The sequence below is a fragment of the Mustelus asterias genome, chromosome 9 (assembly GCF_964213995.1).
Source record: "Mustelus asterias chromosome 9, sMusAst1.hap1.1, whole genome shotgun sequence".
Classification (NCBI taxonomy): domain Eukaryota; kingdom Metazoa; phylum Chordata; class Chondrichthyes; order Carcharhiniformes; family Triakidae; genus Mustelus; species Mustelus asterias.
Window position 1 is genome coordinate 5,093,680 of NC_135809.1, and position 27,005 is coordinate 5,120,684.

A 27,005-nucleotide genomic window follows, 5' to 3' on the forward strand; every position below is an offset into this window, starting at 1 on the left:
CCCACCACAGCAGATGGTGAAATTTGAATTTCATTAAAAATCTAGAATTAAAAGTATAATGATCATGAAGCAATTGCCATGAAAACCCATCTGGTTCATTAATGTCCCTTTAGGGAAGGAAATCTGCCGTCGTTGCTCTGATTGGCCTACATGACTCCAGAGCCACAATAATGGCTCTCTGAAATAGTCCAGCAATGGCCAGGGCAACTGGAGATGGGCAATAAATGTTGGTCTTTTCAGTGACGCCCACATTTCATGAATGAATTTTTAAAAAGTTGCCATTATATTCAAAACTACTAACCAGGTAGTTTATATTGTCATTATATTCAATATCACATCTTTAATATGACAAGTATAGATTAAAGATTTTTGATTGTAGAATGGTCCCACGATCGTCAAAATAATGGAAGATATGAACTAAGTTAAAATGAACAAATAAAGAAACGGCCGGCCATTCGGCCCTGTCAGTCAATGCTAGCATCTACGCTGCATTCAGGCCATTGCAATGAGAAAGGTGTCAATCCAGAAAATTGGCAGCTGACTAATGTGATAGGAGGAGAGAAAACCAGCCCAGGAATCAGCTTAACATTGGCAGAAAAAATAATGGAATCCCTTCTTCTAGGAGAGAGAAAAAGAACACCTAGAAGCCAAAAATCTAACTGAATAATGAGCAAGGAATCTCATTAAAAGTTTTAAAGACGTGACTGAGTGGATCCGAGTAATGCAGTGGATATAATTTATCTAGATTTTGCAAAGGCCTTTGATAAAGTCCCAAATAATAGTCTAATGGATACGGTTAGAGAAGGTGGAGTTGGGGCACAATTAACAGAGTGGCTAGCTAGCTGGCTTCAAGAAATAACCAGTCCACATTGCACAATGAATGTCAGACTATAGAAAATGTAAAGTCACCAGAATCCCAGGTCACCAGAGTCCCAGGTGACCATAGGCTGCTGTCCATTTGAGCTGACTGGTGGTGATTTAACCTGAGGATCACCGCACCCCAGGCAATGGACAAGGTTGAGAAGGCGGGACCCTCGAGTAACCTCAGCCAATACGGGATGAACCTCTGCTGTTGACATCACTCTGCATTACAGACCAGCCAACTGAGTTAAACCAACCCCCTTAAGACTACCCAGTATAAAAATCACTTTTGCACTCCATGGATTAATTGAGATTGTGATGGGGTCAAATGACAAAGGGGTTGAATGATCTATTGGGGAAAGGGGGTTGAGAGAGCAAATCGGAACCTCTGCTTGATTACTTTTTGGGGGTTTTTTGCAACCAGATTGGGTAAACTTTCTGGAGCAGTGGGAATATGAGTCATAGAGGTTTACAGCATGGAAACTGGCCCTTCGGCCCAACTTGTCCATGCCGCCCAGTTTTTACCACTAAGCTAGTCCCAATTGCCCGTGTTTGTCCATATCCCTCTATACCCATCTTACCCATGTAACCATCTAAAGACAAAATTGTACCTGCCTCTATTACTGCCTCTGGCAATGCAAATTTATGCTTAAATAACTCTCGAGTTGGTCGTAGATAAGGCATTCGAGGCATTGAACTCTATACCTGAATTTAAGGTTTTTTTTTTATATGGTGTGAATGTAGCATGGATGGGGATGGCCATGATGAAGCAATCAAAGATATTCTGGGTTTGATGGACCGAATGGCCTTTCCTTGGTGCTGTCCAGCTCCATGTGACTGAAGGCAAGATTGTCGTTTCCAATCTCTGTGTCACTGCAAGGTGTACAATCCACAATCTCGGTTCTATCCTGCAAAACACACATCGCACCAAATGATTATTCCATGCGTTTGCTCATCAAAGTGAAGAATTAGAGAATGGAAGTCCTTCATACAGTCCAGTGGCAGACCAAAGATATTCCAAAGAGATTTCCATTCATTCTTCATGATGTGGGTCTCACTGGCAAGGCTGGGATTTGTTGCCCATCTCTAATTTTCACTGAAATGTGTGCTGGTTAGATGGATTGGCCATGCTAAATTATCCCTTAGTGTCCAAAGATGTGTAGGTTAGATGGATTGGCCATGGTAAATGTGTGGGTTATAGGAATAAGGTGGGGGGAGGGAGGGGGGCAGACTCGATGGACTGAATGGCCTCTTCTGCACTGTTGGGATTCTATGATTCCATGAGAATGTCGAAGTGAGCTGCTATCTTGACCCATGTGGTGTAGATACTCTTACTAAGGGGAGGTTTGAGGATCTTGACCCTTTAACCATGAAGGAACCGCAATATATTTCCAAGTCACACTTGGGGGGGAACTTGAAGGTGCTGGACTTTCTGTACACCCATTATCCTTATCATTATAGGTGGTAGAGGTGTGTTTGGAAGGAGCTGCCTGAGAAACACTTGACCCTGGATGTCAAAGGTCCAAGGCTATGGATCAGATGCCCTCTGCCAATTTGTTAAAAATGTGAAGAAGCGTTTGCTTTTTTTTGGGTTCTTCTGCCCTTTTTAACTCTGTTTATTCTGGTCAACTGAATAGATTTCCCAATCTCCATAGCCCATAGCAGACAGTGTGAGCATGGTTCAATGATAATAGTCTGGAACCTGCAACAATTTAAGGCTCCAGCTCCATCGCCTTCTACTAGAAAGCACATTGGGCATTGAAAGTGTTAACAGTAGAAATGTTTATTTTGCTGTAATTTTTTTCCTGTTTTTATTATGTTGTAAACTAACCACTTAGCAGATGTAAAGGTTGTCAAATGTCTTGAGTGGTTTGAATTATTTTCACTTTTTCCTAATTTTTCAGATTCTTTATTTTGTGTTTTCATGTCTCCGGTCGTCCCTCGGGCATTTGTGTCCCTTTGTATTTGATTGCTCTGTACTTACCCACTCAGTTGTGATCGCCTCAAATTTTGTAATCATTAAACTGCAAATGAGATGCAATTCTGATGGAGATTTGCAGATGGGAAGGTGGAAATCTGAGGTGTGATGATGGGCATGGCTGTGAGTAGGACCTTTCGGTGACAATACACATCTTTTTAGCCTGTCTTGATGCTCTCTCCACTCATGTTGTTTTGTTTCTTAAAGACTTGATTAGTTGTAAGTATTCGCATTCCAACCATTATTCACGTAAATTGAGTTTGTGTCTTTATATGCTCTGTTTGTGAACAGAATTCCCACTCACCTGAAGAAGGGGCTTGGAGCTCCGAAAGCTTGTGTGGCTTTTGCTACCAAATAAACCTGTTGGACTTTAACCTGGTGTTGTTAAACTTCTTACTGTGAGTAGGACACCAGACTTCATACAAAATGGATATACATGGAAAGCGAATGAGAGGACTACTTACGCCATTAGAAGACCAAGGAAAGTAGCACAAAAAGTCTGTCCGTTTCAGGAGTAACTCTGTGCCGACTTGAGCTTTTCTTCCTCCTGACAGAATATTTATCCATAAATGCATTGAAATGACAGTACAAAAAAACGACTAATGAAACCACCCGCCGCTTGGTTACGCATGAAGACTTCTAGTGACAGCAGTCACAACTGTGTTCACACTTATACCTGATCATCGACACAACTCACATCCCAAAGCACTTCACGGGAGTGTTATCAGGAAAATGTTGATGATAATGAGCCGAATGAAGCAATTCTCTTCAGCTTCTTTCAATTTTCGACCCAATTGGAAAAAGTCAAGACTGTTAGAAAAACTCTCAACACTTACCAGTTCCATCCTGAACTAACTGGAGAAGCTGGGGTTGGCCACCTTAGAGCAGGAAAGGTTGAGAAGTGTTCAAAGTCATGAATAGTTTTGATAGAATCCAGAAGAAGGAACAGTTTCAGATGGTCAGAAACTGGGAGACACAGATTTAAGGTGTTTGGCAAAAGTGCCAGAAGCAACATTATATCAGAACATAAGAAACAGGAGTTGGAGTAGGCCACTCGGCCCTTCAGGCCTGCTCTGTATGGCTGACCTATCTCAACTCCATTTTCCTGCACTCTCCCCAAATCCCTTAATGGCCTTAGCGGCTAAATATTTACTGACCCCTGACCTCGACTGACACCCTGAACAACTCGACATCTACAATCCTCTGGATTCACAATTCTTCGAATGAAGAGGTTTCTCCTCATCTCAATCCTAAATGGATGGCTGACGCCTATTCTGAGACTGTGCCACTCCTCCCGCCACCCCCCCCCCCCCCCCCCCCCCATTTTAGATTCTCCAGCCAGGGGACGTGGGGAAACGCTTTCTTACATAGTGAGTTGGAATGATCTGGAATATGCTGGCTGAAAGGGTAATGGAAGCAGATTCAACAGGAACTTCCAAAAAGGAATTGGAGAAATGCTTGAAGGGATAAGGTTTGCAGGGCTATGGAGGAGAGGGGTAGTAGGATCACTTGGCAAACCTTACATGAGAGCACAATGGGCTGAAAGGCTACTTACTGAGCTATAAGAGTCAATGATTCTATGGAAAAGCCAAACGCTATGTACATACCTGTTAGTATGCTGACGACTAAACCGACAATTATAACGAGTAAAGTTGCAAAGGTGCTCAGGTATAAGTAGGATAAAGAATACCAGGTTTCCAGTGTTTCAGCCCTGTGGAATGAGAGTAATCATCATCAAAATGTAACTGCACGAACCATCTCGCCCATTATCACAGCCCCTATTCACCGCATCACACGCAAACATCAATGTGACTTCAAGTCAAACAATTGCTTCATCTTTTCAAAGCTCCTTTGTGCTTTTCCATCCTCTTAGACCTTCAGAATCTACACCAATCAGCAGGCAAGAACACTGCACCAGGCAGTGCACCAGTTACAACGGCCATTACAGTGACTCACTCCCAATCTCAATGAGTGTGGGAATTCCAACACAGCCTCTCACGTAAAGTCCCAGTTGACCATGGACTGCTCTCCCCTTTGAGGAAGAGAGCTGACCGGTGGTGATTTAACCTGAGGGTCACCGCACCTCAGGTGAGGGACAAGGTTGAGAATGCAGGGCCTTCACGAATAAATTCAGCCAGTGCGGGAATTGAAACTCAAATCAGAGGGTGCGTTATTTAAGGATTAATTTTAAACAGTGGGGGCGGGGGGGGGGGGGGGGGGTGATGTTTGAATCCTTCATGCCGTCTCCAGGATACCCTGTGTAAAATGCTGATCTGATGCTCATGAACCTGTTTGTTCTAACTTATTTTTTCAGCTCCCAATATTGGGGTGGCACAGTGTCACAATGGTTAGCACTGCTGCCTCACAGTGCCAAGGAGTAGGCTTCAATTCTGGCTTTGAGTGACTGTGTGGAGTTTGCACATTCTCCCCATGTGCATGGGTTTCCTCCGGGTTCTCCGGTTTCCTCCCACACTCCAAAGATGTGCATTCCCTATATTAGAATATAGAGAATTAGGTAGAATTCATATGTAATTAGGACATTGCAATTTAGTTAAATCCAAATGAACTGAACAAGCAGTCCCTCTTTCGTGAGGAAAAGAAAGGACTAAAGTGTTCACCTAGACATGTTTGCACACACAAGAATATCTCTGAAAACTCGACTGAGAATAAATGAGCATTACATAATGGTTTGAGAATTCACTGGAAATTTTAAAAATTCTTAAAAATATATTAGGGGGAATTAGTCATGGGAAATACGTGGGGTTGCGGGGATAAGGTGGGTGAGAGAGCTTGGGTAAGGCACTCAGTCAGAGTCGGTGCAGGTTTGATGGGCCGAATGGCCTTCCCCTGCACTGCAGGGATTCTATGATCAGTGTGCCATTTTCCAGACCAGTCTTGACATCGAGGAACGTTACTAGCCTTTTAACAGAAAGTCGTTAGCAAAAAGGAATGTTCTCCAACAGCCTGTGTCATGATGCCCATGTTCAAAAAGGTTTTTTAAAAATTTCCAGTCAATTCTTACGAAAGAGGGGCTGCTTGTTCAATTCATTTGGATTTAACTAAAATGCAATGTCCTATATATATATGAATGTTACCTAATTCTCTATATTCTAATTATATCTTTACTTCATCACCGTTTTAGGTTTGGACTTAGGGCCTGACATGTGCATGGTGGATGAAACATCCTTGTAGTCTCGGGTTTTCCTATGGAGTAGAGGACTGTTCAAAATAAGGGGGAGTCAGTTTAGAACAGAGTTGAGGAGGAACTTCTTCTCTCAGAGGGTAGTGAATCTCTGGAATTCTCTGCCCATTGAAGCAGTGAAGGCTACCTCGTTAAATATGTTTAAGTCACAGGTAGATAGATTTCTGATCAATAAGGGAATTAAGGGTTGTGGGGAGTGGGCGGGTAAGTGGAACTAAACCAAATCAGATCAGCCACGATCTTATTGAATGGCGGGGCAGGCTCGAGGGGCTAGATGGCCTACTCCTGCTCCTATTTCTTATGTTCTTATAAGGTGGGATTTTACGGCCTCACTCGTCCCGAAACTGTAAAATTCTGCCTGAGGTCAACGGACCTTCCCATTGTCCATCCATTAGAGATTTACCAGGATGTTGCCTGGTATGATGGGAAGGTCTTATGAGGAAAGGCTGAGGGACATGAGGCTGTTTTCGTTAGAGAGAAGAAGGTTAAGAGGTGACTTAATAGAGGCATACAAGATGATCAGAGGATTAGATAGGGTGGATAGTGAGAGCCTTTTTCCTCGGATGGTGATAACGAGCACGAGGGGACATAGCTTTAAATTGAGGGGTGATAGATATAGGACAGATGTCAGAGGTAGGTTCTTTACTCAGAGTAGTATGGGCGTGGAATGCCCTGCCTGCAGCAGTAGTGGACTCGCCAACATTAAGGGCATTTAAAGGGTCATTGGTTAAACATATGGATGATATTGGAATAGTATCGGTTAGATGGGCTTTAGGTTGGTTTCACTGGTCGGTGCAACATCGAGGGCCGAAGGGCCTGTACTGCGCTGTTATGTTCTATGTTCTATCCCTCGCCCGCTCCAATTCCTGTGGCAAGGGGGCGGTAAAATTCTGGCGATAGTGTCTCTCCTATCCAAGATGCCACAGTCACACCAATATGGTTGATAGAGGATAGATCTTAGATACACGACCAATGAGCGGAATGACTTTATCTCAACCCCTGAATTTCCATTGATAGTTTTTACGGACCTGTCATTTCGGAACATTGCTGTTCCTGTTGCGAGAAGGGAATTGGTTCTCCAGGATGTCTGATTACCCAGCTGAGTGACGTTACACGCGGCGGTACTGAGGTTTAGAGGCATATTCACCTCAGGGGGCGGTGGGTGGATCTGAGATCCAACTCCAATCCACAGTGCAAATGCAAATCCAGTGATGAGTCCCACGATTCCACCCTACAGTAAACCAGAAAGGCAACAGCTCAGATCAAATGAACTTATTAACATGGAGATCAGTAAAGACCAAGTCCGTATTAACTGTCGGATCTGAAAATTCCTGTCAGCACTGAAGGTTTGATTTAATTATGACTGTAAGCTTTCGTCCAATCCGACCTCTGCCCAATGACCTTATGGGGAAATTTAGCCCATTCTGCACATCCAGCAGGGATCTACACTCAATGGGATGGAAACAAAAATCAATGATAAGGCGATGACACTGTAGGAAATTAATATAGGTACAGCCCCTGGAGCCTGTTACGCCATTCAATTAGTTAATGGCTGATCGGTACCTCAAGTCTATTTCTCAACCTTTCCTCTACATCTCCTGGTATTTTTGCTGAATAAAAGTCCATCACTCTCAGAGTCAGTGAAAGCCATCTCAAGTGTTGAGATGACTAGTTTCCAATATACAAATTATACAAAGGCTTCAGATTCCAGCATCCGCAGTAATTTGCTTTTATTAAGGCTGTTTCACCAAGTGCTGGGAAACGGGATTAGGAGAGGTGTTGATGGCCAGCGCAGACATGATGGGCCGAAGGGCCTCTTTCTGTGCTGTTTGGCTCAATAACCGGAATTCTCCAGCTGCTCATCCCGACAGGATCTTGCTGTCCCACCGACGGCACACCCCTGCTGTGGAAACCCACTATCAGTGGGAAATCTCATTGACAGTGGCGGGACCAGATGATCGTGCCATGGGCAAATGGTGCGATGCCTCCCGCTGTGAGAAACACAGGGAGGGGAAGCCAGAGAACCCCCCCCAGGATGACTCTTAAGTAATTGGTGGCATGAATTTAATTCTATAAGCTCAAAGTTAACTTATTAACTGGGAGACTGCACCATCTGATTGCTCAGAATGAATTGCCCCAAAACCTGAGTTGTATCCTAAGACACTCATTCGACAACACGTCGTACTTACGATGCAATTGGCCCAGGAAAACAAAATGCCCAAAGTGAACAATCCCAAGACCGGTCCACCAACTATTCCGAAAATACTGAGAGCTGCCTGTAAATGTAAGCACAGAGAGGAGGTGGAGTACCTGTATCTGCAAACAGTGCCTGTCACAACCTCAGCACATCCCAAAGCACTTTACAGCCCATAACATAGAATGTACGGCACACAGAAACAGGCTATTCAAGAGGCCACAGTCTTGCGATATGGGGGAGGCCATTTTGGATTAGGATGAGGAGAGATTTCTTCACTCAGAGGGTGCTGAACTTGTGGAATTCTCTCCCACAGAAGAGCTGTGGAGGACAGGTCACTGAATGTATTCAAGAAGGAAATGGATAGATTTCTAGACTCTAAGGATGTTGAGGGGTATGGATGATGTGGAGTTGCCAGCATTGGACTGGGGTGAAGTCTCACAACACCAGGTTAAAGTCCAACAGGTTTATTTGGAATCACGAACTTTCGGAGCGCTGCTCCTTCATCAGGTGAGTGGAGAGTTGGGTTCACAAACACGGCAGATATAGACAGAGACACAATTGCAAAATAATGGTTGGAATGCGAGTCTTTACAGGTAATCAAGTCTTTACAGGTACAGACAGTGTGAGTGGAGAGGGGATAATCACAGGTTAAAGAGGTGTCAATTGTCTCAAGCCAGGAGAGTTAGTGGGATTTTGCAAGCCCAGGCCAAATGGTGGGGTTACATGTAGTGTGACATGAACCCAAGATCCCGGTTGAGGCCGTCCGCATACAATGGGGAGCATTGGAGTACGATGGTGAGATAGAGGATCAGCCATGATCATGTAGAATGGCAATCAGGCTCAAAGGGCCGAATGGCCTACTCCTGCTCCTAGTTTCCATGTTTCTATTCAATTCACCAGCTTGGTGTTCACCTTCATCCCCCACACTATCCTCCCTCCCACCCTACTTCATCTCACCCCATCAACATGCCCTTCTTTTTCTTTCTCCTTCATGTATTTATCCAGCTTCCCCTTAAATGCTGCTATGTCATTTGCCTCAACTACAGACTGTGGTGGCAAACTCCGTATTCTTACCACTCTCTGATGAAGTTCCTCCTCCATTCCCTAGTAGGTTTATTTGTGACTGTCTTATATTAATGGCCCCTAGTTTCAGGCTCACACATAAATGAAAACAATTTCTCTATTTCATAAAGAACATAAGAACTAGGAGCAGGAGTAGGCCATCTGGTCCTTCGAGCCCGCTCCGCCATTCAATAAGATCATGGTTGATCTTTTCGTGGACTCAGCTCCACTTACCCGCCCGCTCACCATAACCCTTAATTCCTTTACTGTTCAAAAATCTATCTTTGCCTTGAAAACATCCAAAGAGGTAGCCTCAACTGCTTCACTGGGCAGGGAAATCCACAGATTCACAACCCTTTAAGTGAAGAAGCTCCTTCTCAACTCAGTCCTAAATCTGCTCCCCCTTATTTTGAGGCCATGCCCCCTCATTCTAGTTTCACCTGCCAGTGGAAACAACTTCCCTGTTTCTACCTTATCTATTCCCTTCATAATTTTATATGTTTCTATAAGATTCCCCCACATTTTTCTAAATTCCAATGAGTATAGTCCCAGTCTACTCAGTCTCTCCTCATAAGCCAACCCTCTGAACTCTGGAATCAACCTAGTGAATCTCCTCTGCACCCCCTCCAGTGCCAGTATATCCTTTCACAAGTAAGGAGACCAAAACTGTACACAGTACTCCAGGTGTGGCCTCACCAGCACCTTAAACAGCTGCAACATAACCTGGCTGCTTTTAAACTCCATCCCTCTAGCAATGAAGGACAAAATTCCATTTGCCTTCTTAATCACCCGCTGCACCTGCAAATCAACTTTTTGCGATTCATTCGAACCCATTCATAATTTTAAAAGATCTCTACCAAGCCTCCTCTTTTCCAGAGAAAATCAGCTCCAACCTTGTAATGTCCTAACTATGTTAGGGGCTGTGGGTTTTAACAGATAAGATAACAGATTGGCTTGCACACAGAGATTCAAACAACACACAGAATAGGTTTTATTGAGGAGCTACTCTCTGCGCTGCGTCAAATACAAAGCTGAAAGTAAAACTGCGGCCTGAGCTAATGACATCACCATCAAATCAGGTGATCAGCTGTTAAAGCAATCTGTAATCTTGTTTAAATATATAACAAAGTGTTGAGTCTTTGCTGATCACTATAACCTCTCAATTCTGAAGCTATTCTCGTGAGTCTCTTCTCCTGTGCCTTAATAGCACTTTTATAATACGGAACCAGAATTGTTCAGAGCATTACAGGCATTCCCTAATCCATGTGCTACGTAACTTCCTATGGCGGCATTGCAGCACAGTGGTTAGCACTGCTGCCTCAAAGCGCCAGAGACCCGGGTTTAATTCCCAGCCTTGGGTCACTGTCTGTGTGGAGTCTGCACGTTCTCCCCGTGTCTGCGTGGGTTTCCTCCGGGTGCTCCGATTTCCTCCCACAGTCCAAAGATGTGCTGGTTAGGGTGCATTGGCCGTGCTAAATTCTCCCTCAGTCTAACCAAACAGGTGCCGGAGTGTGGTGACTAGGGAACTTTCACAGTAACTGCATTGCAGTGTTAATGTAAGCCTACTTGTGACTAATAAATAAACTTTAACTTAACTTTTCAATATTCTATCCCTCCAGCGATGAACCTCAGTGTTTTGTTTCAATTTTTATGGCCTTCTTAACTGGTTCGCTACTTCTGGTGATTTGTGTAGCTGTACTCCTTGATCCCTCTGCCCCTTCACCCTGTTTAGACATCTATTTCCAAGGATTAAATGGGGACATCATTCTTCCTACCCCAAAGATGCACGAGCTCACACTTAACAACACTGAAGTTCATTTGTCAATGGCACACCCATTTTGTGAGTTCATTAATGTCTTCTAGCATTTTGCCACAGGCCTTTACTGTTTTAACTATATCCCCTACGCTAATGAAGCGCTTTGTGTAAGTGTGGTCACTGTTGTAATGTGGGCAATGCAACAACCAACCTGTGCACAACAAGATCCCATAGACAGCAATGAGATACACTTCCCGCTGCCTCGGAAAAGCAGCCGGCATAATCAAGGACCCCACGCACCCCAGACATTCTCTCTTCCACCTTCTTCCGTCGGGAAAAAGATACAAAAGTCTGAGATCACGTACCAACAAACTCAAGAACAGCGTCTTCCCTGCTGCCATCAGACTTTTGAATGGACCTACCTCGCATTAACTTGATCTTTCTCTACACCCTAGCTATGACTGTAAAACTACATTCTGCACTCTCTTGTTTCCTTCTCATGAACGGTATGTTTTGTCTGTATAGCGCGCAAGAAATAATACTTTTTCCTGCATGCTAATACATGTGACAATAATAAATCAAATCAAAATTAGTGATAGTGGTTGAGAGATCGGTATTGGCCCAGGAGGCTGGACAAATCCTCCATAGATAAAGGAAAGGATTCTGAAAATGGGGCAAATTTAGTTCCAACAAACAACAAGGTACCTGTAAAAGGCTTCCCATCAGTGAGGCTAACCCAGCCATCCCGACACATACAGCACCAAACAACAGGCCTGAAAGTGAAGACAGAACAGAATGGTGAACTTTGCCTGTGGAGTGGAACTCTGACCACACACAACAACAAACTGCATTAATATAGCGCCTTGAGCAAAATAAAACATTCCAAGGGGCTTCGCAGGAGTGTTAACGAATAAGGTGTATGAGGAGAAATTAGGAAATATGACCAAAATCTTGTTCAAAGGGGCATATTTTAAAGAGTGTCTTAAAGGAGGTGAGTGAGGTGAAGAGAGTGCAGAGGTTTAGGGGCAGAATTCCAGGACCCATGGCCCAGGCAGCTGGATGCATGTCCATTGATGGGGAAGTGATTAAAATCAAAGATACTCCAGAGGCTAGAATTGGAGAAGTGCAGAGATTTCAGAGGGCTGAATAGGTGTATATGTTGTATAAGTTGTATAGGTGTATAGGGGGTTGTATAAGTTGTATAGGAGTATGGATTGTATAGGTTGTATAAGCTGTATAGATGTATGGGTTACGTAAGTTGTATAGGTTGTATAGGTGAAGAAGGTTACAAGGATAGGAATGGATGAGGGCATGGAAGGATTTGCAAACAAGGCCAGGATATTTAAAATTAAGGTGTTGTCAGACCGGGAGCCAACATGTGTCAACGAGCACAAAGTGAGGGTGAATAGGACCTAGCAGAAGTTAGGATATGGACAACGGGTTTAGAATTAGTTTAAGCTAAGGAAGGGTAGAAGGTGGGAGGGCATTGGAATAGTCAAGTTCAGAGGTAATGCTGTAGCAAGTGTCAATGAACGCTAGGAATTTGGAAAAGGAACCTTAATATTAATTCTTGGTGTAACTGTACAATTGAAGGAGAAAGGATATTTTCTTGGAAAATGTTTGTTTGTGACCTTTGCCAGATCAACAAAAAAAAACTCTCCCAGAAGGTCTCTTGTTCACACAAGAATTTAACAATAAGTTCCATTAATCCAACAATTGAAATAAAGCAAATGAAAGTAACTATTGATTTCCCCAGACCAGCGAGCGGGGGGCATTTTCTCAGCGTCTACCCTGTCAGCCCCCTGAAGAATGTTATATGTTTCAATTAAATCATCTCTCATTCTTCAGAAAGGCCTAATCAAAGAACAAAGAACAAAGAAAATTACAGCACAGGACCAGGCCCTTCAGCCCTCCAAGCCTGCACCGACCATGCTGCCCGACTGAACTAAAACCCCCTACCCTTCTGGGAACCATATCCCTCTATTCCCATCCTATTTATGTATTTGTCAAGATGCCCCTTAAAAGTCACTACCGTATCTGCTTCCATTACCTCCCCGGCAGCGTGTTCCAGGCACCCACCAACCTCTGTGTAAAAAACTTGCCTCGTACATCTTTAAACCTTGCCCCTCGCACGTTAAACCTGTGCCCCCCTAGTAATTGACTCTTCCACCCTGGGAAAAAGCTTCTGACTATCCACTCTGTCCATGCCCCTCATAATCAGGTTGCCCCTCCACCTCCGTCATGCCAGTGAGAATAAACCAAGTTTCTCCAACCTCTAATTGACCCTTATCAATTTCAAATTGACTCAACCAAGACATTGAGCACTTTGGCCGGTATTTTACAACCACGCTCGGGTGAAGCTTGTAAAATCCCACCCAAGGCCTACGGAGAATTCTGTTCTGTGAGCCGCGCCTGCCCTGATTCTGGGGCGGGTGTGGTGGTAAAGTTCCGGCCTTTCAGTCCGGCCTAGCATAACAGAATGGCAAGTTGCCAAATGAAGAAGACCAACGACTTACTCAAAGCTCTGGAAATCCAAGAGAGCTCCCTCTCTGAGAGGGTTGTGAAATAAGGCTTGATGAGATCTTCCACTGTTACAGCAGCAAGCGCATTAATGCTGGATGACACTGTGCTGCAACGGGAGAGGTTTAAATGCACCATTGTCATGAAACGTTCATAGAAGTTCTTCGACAAACAAGTTTTAATTAGCGTATTAAGCTAAGTAGAAATTAAACTCAAGTATCAGTGGACAACAAGCCACGATTTGCACGGTTTAAATTGACAAGTTTTCCAGCACTTGTGTCCAAGTTCAAAACAATGTGTTAAAGATAAAGTTTGATTTGATTGAGTGTCTGTTCCACTATCCCAACCTACCTTAATGTCCCACTATACGCACATGCCACAAAGAGACCTGGCAGCCCCGGGTAACCTCCCAGAATGTCCATCACCATGTAAGGCACCAGCTAAATAACACAACCAATAGGTTGTACATGCTGATTATTCAGGCATGTACTGTAGATAACATACACATACATATACTACGGGTAACATACAGGTCTAGGTACATGTTTCAGTAATATGCTGCAGGTAATACCTATTTATATAGATGAGTCGTCAAACAGTAGCCCCACATATCCTTTCATTTGCATTCACGGCCACTATTTCAATAAAGAGCAGGAGAATTATCCCCAGTGGCACGGTGGCACAGTGGTTAGCACTGCTGCCTCACAGCACTAGGGACCCGGGTTCGATTCCCGGCTTGGGTCACTGTCTGGGTGGAGTCTGCACGTTCTCCCTGTGTCTGCGTGGGGGTTTGCTTCGGGTGCTCCAGTTTCCTCCCACAGTCCGAAAAACGTGCTGGTTAGGGTGCATTGGCCATGCTAAATTCTCCTTCAGTGTACCCGAACAGGCGCCGGAGTGTGGCGACCAGGGGATTTTCACAGTAACTTCATTGCAGAGTTAATGTGAGCCCTGGCGCTGTGAGGAAGCAGTGCCAATCACTGTGCCACCTGCAGTAAACACAGCAGCCAATTTCAAGACTGCACATTCACACAAACAGAAATGAGTTAAAGAGGAACACAGAAACTGTTTGGGAAGCAAAATCAATTTAACTTCCCTTCGACCATCCTGGTTCTCCAAAGGTACAGAGATAGTGGTGTTCTAGTTTAAAGAAAGCCAGCAGTATGAAAGGCCAGATACCCTCCAGCCTTATTGATTTTGGCCAAAGAGTAAATATTGGTCATGACACCAGGGTGAACTTATCTGCTCTTCCTGAAACAGTGGCCACCATCCACCTGAAAGAGCAATAGGGCATCGCTTCAACTGTTCATCTGATGATACGGCACTGACTTACTGAAATAACAGCCGAGATTACATCACCAAAATCAAGACAACAAAGCTCAAAGCTTAGAATCATAGGATTATAGAATCCCTACTGTGCAGAAGGAGGCCATTCGGCCCAACGAGCCTGCACCGACCACAATCCCACCCAGTCCCTATCTCCGTAACCTTACACATTTACCCTACTAATCCCACTGACACCAGGGCCAATTTAGCATGGCCAATCAACCTAACCCGCACATCTTTGGACTGTGGGAGGAAAGTGGAGGAAACCCACACAGACATGGGGAGAACATGCAAACTCCACACAGACAGTGACCCGAGGCCGGAATCGAACCCGGGTCCCTGGCACTGTGAGGCAGCAATGCTAACCATTGTGCCACCATGCCGCCACCTTCTGATTCAGAGGTGTAGATACTACCCGTACGGCCTCCGGTGACTATTTATAATGTAGCTGTGTTCCTGACAAACTGTGCAAAAATACCAAGCCGTCAGTAATTGTCTGCTGGAGCAGTGTACCTGATCTGGAGCTTTAACCTTCCCCGAAGTCCACGGATCGCAGTCACGGTAGAGAGAATACATGGACAATCCTGACAGCACCGTACAGACCAGGATGACCCACAGTCCAATGAGGTTCAGGTAAAGGGCTCTGGAGCAGAGCAAAATAAAGTTTCCAACATCAACTGGCAGAAAGATCTGAGCTGTGTTTTATTTGATTTGATTTGATTTATTATTGTCACATGTATTAACATACAGTGAAAAGTATTGTTTCTTGCGCGCTATACAGACAAAGCATACTGTTCATAGAGAAGGAAAGGAGAGTGTGCAGAATGTAGTGTTACAGTCATAGCTAGGGTGTAGAGAAAGATCAACTTAATGCGAGGTAGGTCCATTCAAAAGTCTGATGGCAGCAGGGAAGAAGCTGTTCTCGAGTCGGTTGGTACGTGACCTCAGACTTTTGTATCTTTTTCCCGGTGGAAGAAGGTGGAAGAGAGAATGTCCAGGGTGGGGTGGTTTTATATTCTCTCATCACCAACTGGCTGAAGTAGCAGCTGTTGGAAAGGTTTGACTGGCGTAAGGTTCACTGCTCACTGCCAGAGAAGCTTTGTGCTGCTCAGCGAGATAATCACTGTCACCGCTGCGACTTGGACTGTCTGGCAAATCTTCAATAGGAAGCTGGATTGGTTTTTGGCTGCTTTCACAGCCTCTATGTGTCTCAGAGTGCTTCAACATAGAAACATAGCAAATAGAAACAGGAGGAGGCCATTCGGCCCTTCGAGCCTGCTCCGCCATTCATTTTGATCATGGCTGATCATCAAATTCAATATCCTGATCCCCCGCTTCCCCCCATATCCCTTGATCCCTTTAGCCCCAAGAGCGATATCTAATTTCTTCTTGAAATCAGACGTTTTGGCCTCAACTACTTTCTGTGGTAGTGAATTCCACACATTCACCACTCTCTGGTGAAGAAATTTCTCCTCACCTCAGTTCTAAAAGGTTTACCCCTTATCCTCAAACTATGACCCCTAGTTCTGGACTCCCCCACCATTGGGAACATTCTTTCTGAATCTACCCTGTCTAACCCTGTTAGAATTCTATAGGTTTCTATGAGATCCCCCTCACTCTTCTAAACTCCTAATCGACTTAGCCTGTCCTCATATGACAGAGCTGCCATCCCAGGAATGAGCCTGGAAAACCTTCACTCTACGTGTAATGAAGTACTTCTGAAGTGTAGTCACTGTTGTAGGGTAGGAAACAGTGCAGCCATTTTGTGCACAGAAAGCTCCCATAAACAGAAATGTGGGAATGATCAGATCATCTGTGATTGAGGAATAAATATTGGCCAGAATATAAAGGAGAATTGGCCCCTGCTCTTATTCAAATAGCGACATGGGATCTCCTACATCCACCTGAGAGAGAAGTAATGTCTTCACCTGAAAATCTCCAACAATGCAGCACAGGAATGTCAAGAGTTAAAAGTCACAAATAGTTTAAGGTTATATGAGGCAGGTATGGGAGCCGGTTAGCTTTGATGGTTAGAGTGTGGTGCAGAATAACGCCAACGGTGCAGGTTCGATCCCCAATTCGGCTGTTGATGGAGGTCTGACTCTTTAACTTGCCCTGAACTTGACATGGAATGTTTCCCCTCAAGCTAGATAACCAATTGCCTCTGAAAGGGGGAAAGGTGACTATGGTCCTTTCTAGACTACGGCTAATTACCTGCTTATATAAAACAGGCATGCCTGACAATGCCGGGGGGATCAAACTCAATCATTCACCATGACTGGAACAGAAGATCGGTCAAATCATTTTCCTTCAAGCTGAAAGAATCGTAGAATCCCTACAGTGCAGAAGGGGGCCTTTTGGCCCATTGAGTCTACACTGACAACAATCCCACTTAGGCCCTATTCCCGTAACTCCACACATTTACCCTGCTTACCTACACATCCTGGGACACTAAGGGCAATTTAGCCTGGCCAATGCACCTAACCAGCACATCTTTGGACTATGGGAGAAAACCGGAGCACCCGGAGGAAACCCACACAGACACAAGGAGAACGTGCAAACTCCGCACAGACAGTGACCCAGGCCAGGAATCGAACCCAGGTCTCTGGAATTGTGAGACAGCAGTGTTAACCACTGTACCACCGTACCTGACAACATTGATATTCTGCCAATGCAGGAATAGATACTTTTTCCCGACTTGGAGTTTCCTGTTACTCCAACATTTTCAGGTGGTCAACGAATGATTTAACAGCATGATTTCATCAACAACAACCTCCATTTATGTAACGCTATAAATGCTATAAAAAAAACCTTCCCAAGATGCTTCATAGGAATATGATGAGACAAATTTCAACACTGCGCAGCATAAGATATTGGGATAGCTGACCAACTGCGAGTCAAAAAGGTAGGACTTATGGAGTGTCTTAAAGGAGGAGAGACGGGGGTAGAGAGGTGGAGAGGTTTAGAGGAAATTTCAGAGCTTGGGGTCCAGATGACTGAAGGCACAAAGGCACAGACTCTAAGGGTGGAGTGATTACAATCATGGATGCTCAGCAAACCAGAATCAGAGCGAGCGTAATCAAAAGAGAAAGTGCTGGAAAACCTCAGCAGGTCTGGCAGCATCTGTAAGGAGAGAAAAGAGCTGACGTTTCGAGTCCAGATGACCCTTTGTCAGAGAGAGCGTAGGTTTTGTCAGGCCGGAGGAGATCACAGGGAAAGGGATGAGGCGAGGACGTGGAGAGATTTGAAAACAAGGATGAGAATTTAAAAATTGAGGTGCTGCCAGATTCCAGTTAATTCCAAGATTAAAATGACAAATGAATACTCACACTTTGGCTTGAGTTCTAGTCTTGCAGGAGATGTACCTCTGAACCTGGGCCTGATTTATTCCATAGACTCCCGTCCATGTGAAAGTGCCACCAATTACAATTGTCCAAAAGGTATGTCTCTGAAATGGGTTGGGGTCAAAACTGGTACACAGAGGTTGGTCATTAAATTACAAAGCATGTTGGTAAAAGGTCTTTGTAAAGTTTACCTCCAGATCTTTGTAAACTTTACCTCCAGAAGTTGAGTCTTCCCCCCTGAGAAGCAGTATTCAGTACATTATTGATGCCCCCTTCCAATATCATCGCTTGGATAATGACTGACACAAGCCCAGTCACCATGATTACAATCTGAAATACATCCGTCCACACAACAGCTTTGAGACCTCCCTAAAACAAAGAAGAGGAATAGCATCATGTACAAGTCAGGAGTCAGCCTTAGCTCAGTGCGTAGTCCTCTGACTCACAAGATTGTGGGTCCAAATCTCACTGCAGAGACCACGCATCGAACTGATACATCCAACGTGTAACTTAGGCAGTGCTGCACTGTCAGAGGTGCCATTCTCAGGTGAAACATAACCCTGTCTTCCCTTCGAGGCCATCAGAATAGGTTCCACTACGACATTTGAACAAGGGCATGTGATGATACTGTGCCTTTAAGAATTTTTAATCATGTTTCCTTTTGAGAGGTGTGTTTAAAATTCAGCTGTTTTATGCAGTGCCAATTTGTTTTAAGCTGAGTTAATGCATTTTTGTTTATTTTGGTTTTTCCCTTGGGGTTTCAGAGTAGGTTGATTAGGTTGATTGGCAGAGGCAGAGTCATGTGAATGGCTGGAGCTTAGCTTGCAGGGAAAAGCACACAGTTCTCTTCTATTTTGAAACAGTCAGTTTTTGAAATAAGCAAGAGGTATCTTTCTCTCTCTGGAGGCTGCTGTTTGGGGCTGATAAAAGATAGGTGTCTCTGTCTTTCTGTCTGTCCAGAGGTGTTCAAAAGGCTTGAGGACTGTTAACAAGTACAAATACGTCAGCCAGGGTGATGCTAACTGATTTTGAAGAGGGGTTTAAGTCTATAAGAGGAATATTGCTTGATTGGAACTAATAGAGATAGGTTAGCAGTTAAGACTTATACCTTGTCATGTTTAAGTATTTCAACTGGTAAAGATTAAGCTAAGTCATTTGTTATAGTTCAACTGTATTGTTAAATAAAGTTTAAGAAGCTTCCCAATAGGTCAATAGAATCACACCTGGAGTGAAACATCTTATCCTCACACTAATGCCAAAATTAAAAATAGTTGGGGTCTAGTTGGGCTTTCGGGTTTCTGTTCTGGTACTCTAGCAGACAGGATAGTTGTCTATGGTGTCCTGGCCAATGCTTAACCCTCAACCACAATCCATCATTATCTCATTGTTGTTTTTGGAAACTTGCTGTGTGCAAATTGGCTGCCTCATGCCTTCCGATACAAAAGTGACTACTCTTTAGAAACATTTAGTTCACTGTAAAGCACTTTGAGATAACCAGACTGAGCTTAACCGAGCTTCAGTTAGCACCCAAGCACAGAAACGGGTCATTTGGCACTTCATTTGCCCTTGTGTTTTTCTGAACGTTGCCCATTCCCACTCTATTCCTCACTCCCCAGGTCTTTTCCTCTATAAGCCAGCATCTAGCTTCCTTTTGAAATAATTGACGGACTCTGTTAGCAAAGGTTTGTGGATGAGAATTCCTCATTCTGGTTCTGAAACATCCGTCCACACAACAGCTTTGAGACCTCCTTAAAACAAAGAAGAGGAATAGCATCATGTACAAGTAACCAAAAGAGAAAACGCTGGAAAATCTCAGCGGGTCTGGCAGCATCTGCAAGGAGAGAAAAGAGCTGACGTTTCGAGTCCAGATGACCCTTTGTTAAAGCTGGGCAAGGCTTTGACAAAGGGTCATCTGGACTCGAAAGATGACCCTTTCAGCTCTTTTCTCTCCTTACAGATGCTGCCAGACCTGCTGACGTTCTCCAGCATTTTCTTTCTTGGTTTCAGATACCAGCATCCACAGTAATTTGCTTTTATCCCATTCTACGTAAACCCTTTAACCCTTTTTTGGGATGACCTTAACCTTGTGCCCTCTCATTGCTAATTTCACCAACTCGATTATCAGAACTTACCAAGGTGCAGTAGAAAGTGCAGACGATTCCAGTTGAGATAATAGAGCCCCAGAGGTTGAAATTTGTCACTTAAAGCAAAGAAATAAGATATCGGTGAATCAGCAGGAGAGAAAGTCACTGATACTATTGCTGAACTGACAAATGATGGGGCAGGAAAGTAATACAGACCTTGATTCAATGCCAGTGCTGGAGCATAAATAACGATGCCGGTGTATAAAACCTGAAATAAATGAGGCATAATTCATATAACCAAGGACTCATTAAACACCGATTTCAAAAGCCATTAAATTAAAGGAAGGAAAAATAGAGAAAGAGAGATAGAGAGAGAGAGAGAATAAGAGAAGGTGAGAACAAGAGAACCCTCCATCCAGATATCCAACACCGGCACCAACCTCCCCCCCACCCCCCACCCCACCACCGTCGAACATCGGACCCCTTCCCCTGAACCCCCCACCGAAACGGCCATTGCCGGCAGCCCCAGCTCCCACGTCCACTTTCCCCCTCGCCACCACAAATAACTGAATCCCTCTCTGCCTCCGTGAGGCTCCCACTGGGTCTGCCCCTGGCACTGCCACCAGTACAGTTCGGCTCTCCCAGGTTGGCACAGTGCCTGGCCACGTCCCTCTCCCCTAAGGGCTATACTCACCCATGCTCCCCTGGGGATCCCCTCAACAGATTCACGTCTGGGTGAAGTGATGACATGCCAACCTCGGGCTAAGTATACAGCGAGGGGGGTGGGGGGGGGGGGGGGTTCTCTAATAACATGTTAATGTTTTCAAATGTATTGAAATCAGGTTCACACCCATTGTGGACATGAACCTAATTATGTCACCTGTGATGGTGGGGGGAAGGGGAGAAGGGAATTGGAAGTCGCGATGTAGCCAGCGAGTTTGTGACTTTTGGGTTTTACCAGATCTTGAGCCCCAACCTCACCCCCCCCCCCACCCCCCCCACCCCACCATCCTCACACCCCACTGAGAGAAAAAGAGAGATAGAAAGAGAGAAAGAGAAAGAGAGAGACTTTCTGAGATCAGTTCTGAGGCACATTTGGGAATTGTGACCATTTTGCCTTGGGCAAGGTTTGGGCAATGAGTTGCTACATGCGATACAAACATAACAGATATATTTAACCAAGTGCAAACTTATGCAACCATGTTTACTGATGCAGATTCTGGTTTAAACACAGCAAAACATATGTCAACATGCAAATTGGAATACATTGACAAAACTCAAATAAAGGAAACTGCTTCAAAATATGCTGAAAGTGACTCAAGGAGATCACTGTGGTGTTACGCGTTGCAGGGCCAGTGTGCAGTGTCAAAGGCTAGAAGAAGGTGGTAGTGTCAGCAATTGCTCACACGAGGAGTTCCCAGCCAGCACAGCGAAGCAAAGAGCTTCAGCAAGGGAACTGGATATAAACTTGAAATGTAAAATTTTACAGGGAATCATAGAATGGTTACAACATGGAAGGAGGACATTTGGGCACATTGAGTTAGTGCTATACACAAAGTGCAGAATGGGGCTTAGAGGATAGTTCTTTCAAAGAGCTGGCACAACAGGATGGATAGGCCAAATGGCCTCCTTCTGTTTTGAAAACTTTGGTGATTCTCAAAAAGGATTGAGAATCAGTGAGGTGAGTGAACTCTGAGCATCAAATTACTTTTTGTAATTACCTCAATGAGGCCCACGAGGTTGGCTTCTTGGAGTACACCTGGTGCGGAGAGGGGCGGGTCGGGATGCCGACCTCCTCGTGAACCTGCTCCTGGGCCTGGCGAGACGCGCCATCAATAGGTCCAGGCAGCGGGCGATCGACGGGGCCGTCCATCCCGACTGTCTGCCCCTCTACCGCGGCTACATTCGCGGCCAGGTGTCTCTGGAGAGGGAGCATGCGGTGTTCACGGGCGCGGTTGACGCCTTCCGCGACCGCTGGGCGCCGCAGGGGCTGGGGTGTATTATCGACCCCGATAATCACCTTTTGGTTTGACGTTTTAAGTTTCCTTTCGACTTTGTTTTTGGTTCGGGCTGTTCCCCCCCTTCCTTTTGGGGAGCTGCCCCTTTTACTTTGTCCCTAAGTTAATTTGAGTTTGTTTACTTGATTGGTATCGAAAGAAATCCTTGATTGGAGTAACAGTTGTTTGCCCAATCAGAGAGTCTCATCTGTGTATATACTGAGGAACACAGTAAGAGTTTTAACAACACCAGGTTAAAGTCCAACAGGTTTATTTTGTAGCAAATGCCATTCTTGGACTTTAACCTGGTGTTGTTAAAACTCTTACTGTGTTTACCCCAGTCCAACGCCGGCATCTCCACATCATATACTGAGGAACGTCAGGGCTACTGACACTCTGGATTCTGACTTTGTACCTGAAACACTCTTAGGGGTGGAATTGAGTTTGTAAACAAAGAGAATCTGGTGAAGGGACACCAGCCTCTGAGGAGTTATTTCACTTCCCGAATAGCTGGAAACAGAATGCCGCTGGGTAAGCCAGCGTAGCAAACACTGATTGGACAGTTTATTGAAGAGTAGTGCAAGACTGAGGCTAGAAAGAAGCACGTACATAGAAGAATAATTCACGGCCCAGTAGTTAATACAAGCTCTATATCAAAGCTGTAAAGTCAGCTCAACATTCTGAGTGCCAGGCATAGTCCTTTGATTCCATTTTAACATTACAGATTGCTTACCATAAAAACTGTCACTCAAAATAAATGTACTTTTGATTATTTTTATACAGTTAAAATATTATTATGGGATAGTAGGAGTTATGCACTTATTTTAATTGGGTACTTACTGTTTGAATCATAAACAATATTGTTCCACATAAACGGATCCATCTATTAAACCGCAACTCCAGGTACTAAAAATCAAAGAGTCACAAGTGAAACCTGGGTGTAAATATCATTTATAAAGCTAGTTTGTCTGGGGGAGACATCTTCATTCTCCGCTGTGCTGTTCCACTCGATGTGGCATCTGGTTCACTAATATCACAAAAAGTGCTGAATTGTTCTAGAAACTTGACATATTTTAGCACAGATCAATCACAACATTGTAAGAGGACGGCACAGTGGTTAACACTGCTGCCTCACAGCACCAGGGACCCGGGTTCGATTCCTGGTTTGGGTCACTGTCTGCATGGAGTTTGCACATTCTCCCCGTGTCTGCGTGGGTTTTCTCCAGGTGCTCCATTTTCCTCCCACACTCCAAAGATGTGCGGGTTAGGTGAATTGGCCATGCTAAATTGCCCCTTCATGTCCCAGAATGTGTGGGTTGTGGGATTAACGGGGTATATACGTTGGGGAACGGGGTTGGGCCGGAGTAGGATGCTCTGTCTTCGATGGAGACTCAATGGGCAGAATGGCTCCCTTCTGCACTGTATGGTTTCTATGATTCTATGATTAAAGAACATTGTTGAGTTTACAGCAACTGGACTTGTTGCAAAACGCAAACCCAAAGTCTCAAGAGTAGTCAAGTGGGAAGACAATAGGCAGGGAGGATGTTTAATGTTAGAGACAGAAGGAAGAAACTAGGCACGGTAGCACAGCGGTTAGCACTCATAGCTCCAGGGACCCGGGTTCAATTCCCAGCTTGGGTCACTGTCTGTGTGGAGTTTGCACGTTCTCCCCGTGTCTGCGTGGGTTTCCTCCGGGTGCTCTGGTTTCCTCCCACAGTCTGAAAGACGTGCTGGTTAGGGTGCATTGGCCGTGCTAAATTCTCCCTCAGTGTACCCGAACAGGCGCTGGAGTGTGGCGACTAGGGGATTTTCACAGTAACTTCATTGCAGCGTTAATGTAAGCCGAGTTGTGACGAATAAATAAACTTTAATGAACTTGGTTACCATATTCCTCATTGTAGCTGCAGAGTCTGCATACTTATCTACACTGGTTTCTCAATATCGATCTCATTGGTTGAGGTATTAGTTTGAAAAGCTTGGCCAACCTAAAGCAGGCAGTTCAGAGCCCTGGAGAAGTGGAGCCTTTGGAAGATCTTTAAATCTAGTGGCAAGGCAGTCCAATAGCAGCATTCTCTCCTCGGCCAGCTCGCCCAGTATCGAGGTGCTAATCGTCCATTCCAGCTCCAGGGCGGATATTATTCGCATGCCTGACACCAGATTCCTGAAACAACTACCCGACTCAAATCCCAGTCACAGCAGGATGTTCCCAGGCAGACAGCAGAAAGACTTCAGGAATATCCTGAAGAAACCAAACACCCCCCACCATCCACTCCCACACTCCCCCTCCACCACCACCCCCCCCTCCCCCACCACTCCCGTACCCAGTCATGGGAGACCCTGGCTTGTGGCCAACCAAGGAACTGCCTAAGAAGACACTGTGGCTAACACTGCTGCCTCACAGCGCCAGGGACCCGGGTTCGATTCCCGGCTTGGGTCACTGTCTGTGTGGAGTTTGCACATTCTCTCCGTGTCTGCGTGGGTTTCCTCCGGGTGCTCCGGTTTCCTCCCACATTCCAAAGATGTGCGGGTTACATGGATTGGCCATGCTTAATTGACCTTTAGTGTCAAAGGGACTAGCTAGGGTAAATGAATGGGTTGATGGGGAAAGGAGCTGCGTGGGGTTGTGGTCAGTGCAGACTCGGTGGGCCAATGGCCTCCTTCTGCACTGTAGGGATTCTATTAAAAATCACATTGCCAAATCATGAAGGGAAGCATCTAGAGAGTCACTTACCAGAACTGATTGACTATCACACATCAATATGGATTCCTACTGATTTGGGAGTTTACTAACTGTGGCAGTTTTAATTACTCAGTGACTATTGGCAATCTGCTGTGACCCTTCCCCTCACCTGGGCTCTTACCTCATAGCTGCTGGTGACCCCAAGCCTGTAGAAGACAGGCAGGAAGACCTCGGCACTGAGAATCACCACTAACGTGTAAGAAATGGCAAAATAGGTGTTGACAGCCCCAAAGTGATAGGTATCATACGGGGCCCCCAGCATTGTCACTGCAGACATGAAGCTGGCCGTGAGGCTGAGAGCCACTGGTATGGAGCTCATCTGGCGGCTTCCCAGGAGAAAGTCTTCCGATGTCTCCTTTCCTCTCCCCACCACTGCATGGTAGATCCCCACCAGGGCTGAAATCAGCAGGATGGCAGCAAAAACCACGTAATCCCAGGTACTGAAACCGCCAGAAACTCTTGGTGCAGGCATACTGCAGAACTCCCTTCCCTCAGCCCAGAGCTTGCTGGCAGATCTGGACAATGTTCCCACGCGGCAGTGAGCTGTCCACTTCCAAACCTGTTAGCAAGTTAATGTCAAACCAATCTGAAATTCCCCACCTCTTGGATTGAGTTTATAAGGAATGTCCCACATGTTACCCATTAAAGAGCATAGTCAACTAGAAAACATGATTCATTAACCCAACATACAGGATTTGGCAACAAAGACCAATGTGGAAAGAGGAGATCGAGGGAGGGAGGAAGGAAGCAGGGAGGAAGGATGACCGATGGGCTTTAAATAGCCTCTTAGGCCTCAGTCAAGTGTTCATTATTCCTGTGTGAGTGTGTTGGAAGGGTTATTCAGTCACAGGGTGAGAATGAAGGGTTGCCATATTCACCAGCCGCCATCATTGAGGAGGAATAGCGACCATGGCCAAATAGCTCTTCCCGAATCCAGGGTCCCACAGAGTAAATTTAGTCAGCTCAAGACAGGCCACATTTTAGAATCTGGGACTTCCCCAGTCTGTGATTCACTGACTCATACGACTTCTCCAATTAGCTTTTGCAGAAAGAACTCTTGTACTGTTTTGCTTGGAATGCTGTTGTCTGAAAAATTATCTCCCTCAGCTGAAGCTACCTTCCATTCTCACATTCCCACGCTCCCTCTCGGCACTGATCCTCATTATGCACATCAATTTTTAAAAGACTGACTCAGTAACAGCAGTCCTCAGAGAGGTATTCATTCTAACCTGCTTCAAAGAAATACATAGTTTGTTATTCCTGTTACTTAACCATTGAACTACAGGAAGAGTCCTGTTGTTACCCCTGGGATTGCAGCACATGTTCTTAAAATATTTTAAAAAGATACAAAAGTCTGAGGTCACATACCAACCGACTCAAGAACAGCTCCTTCCCTGCTGCGGTCAGACTTTTGAATGGACCTACCTTTCATTAAGTTGATCTTTCTCTACACCCTAGCTATGACTGTAACACTACATTCTGCACTCTCTCCTTTCCTTCTCTATGAACAGTATGCTTTGTCTGTACAGCACGCAGGAAACAATATTTTTCACTGTATACTCATAGATGTGACAATAATAAATCAAATCAAATCAAAATATTAGTCGCATTTGATCTAGAAACCATGACTAATAGTGAGGAGTGAATGAGTACAAATACTGTGGTGTTTTACAATTCCTAACTCCATCATTTGAAGCTGTTGTGATCAAACGACTCCCTCAATCTGTTTTATTCCTTTATGGGATGTGGATGTTGCTGGCTAGTCCAGCATTTATTGCCCATCCCGAGTTGCCCTTGAGAAGGTGGTGGTGAGCAGTCTTCTTGAATCGCTGCAGTCCCTTAGGTGTAGGTACACCCACAGTGCTGTTAGGAAGGGCGTTCCAGGATTTTGACCCATATTTTGAAGGAACGACGATAGATTTTCAAGTCTGGATGGTGAGT

General features: G+C 44.9%; 1 protein-coding gene across 1 annotated transcript; it reads right to left on the minus strand.

The window, feature by feature from the left end:
• Positions 1-1,634: 1,634 nt before the first annotated feature.
• LOC144499016 (sodium-coupled monocarboxylate transporter 1-like) lies at positions 1,635-25,536 on the minus strand. The gene is made up of 16 exons (XM_078221074.1): positions 25,186-25,536; positions 23,165-23,230; positions 20,544-20,595; positions 20,376-20,443; positions 18,458-18,612; positions 18,229-18,369; positions 15,413-15,542; positions 13,928-14,016; positions 13,573-13,685; positions 11,762-11,829; positions 8,231-8,317; positions 7,070-7,272; positions 4,447-4,550; positions 3,676-3,717; positions 2,846-2,904; positions 1,635-1,769 (listed from the first exon to the last, which is right to left on the minus strand). Exons 1-16 carry the CDS (start codon positions 25,534-25,536, stop codon positions 1,635-1,637), a joined length of 1,863 nt encoding a protein of 620 aa, XP_078077200.1.
• Between the last annotated feature and the right edge of the window lie 1,469 nt (positions 25,537-27,005).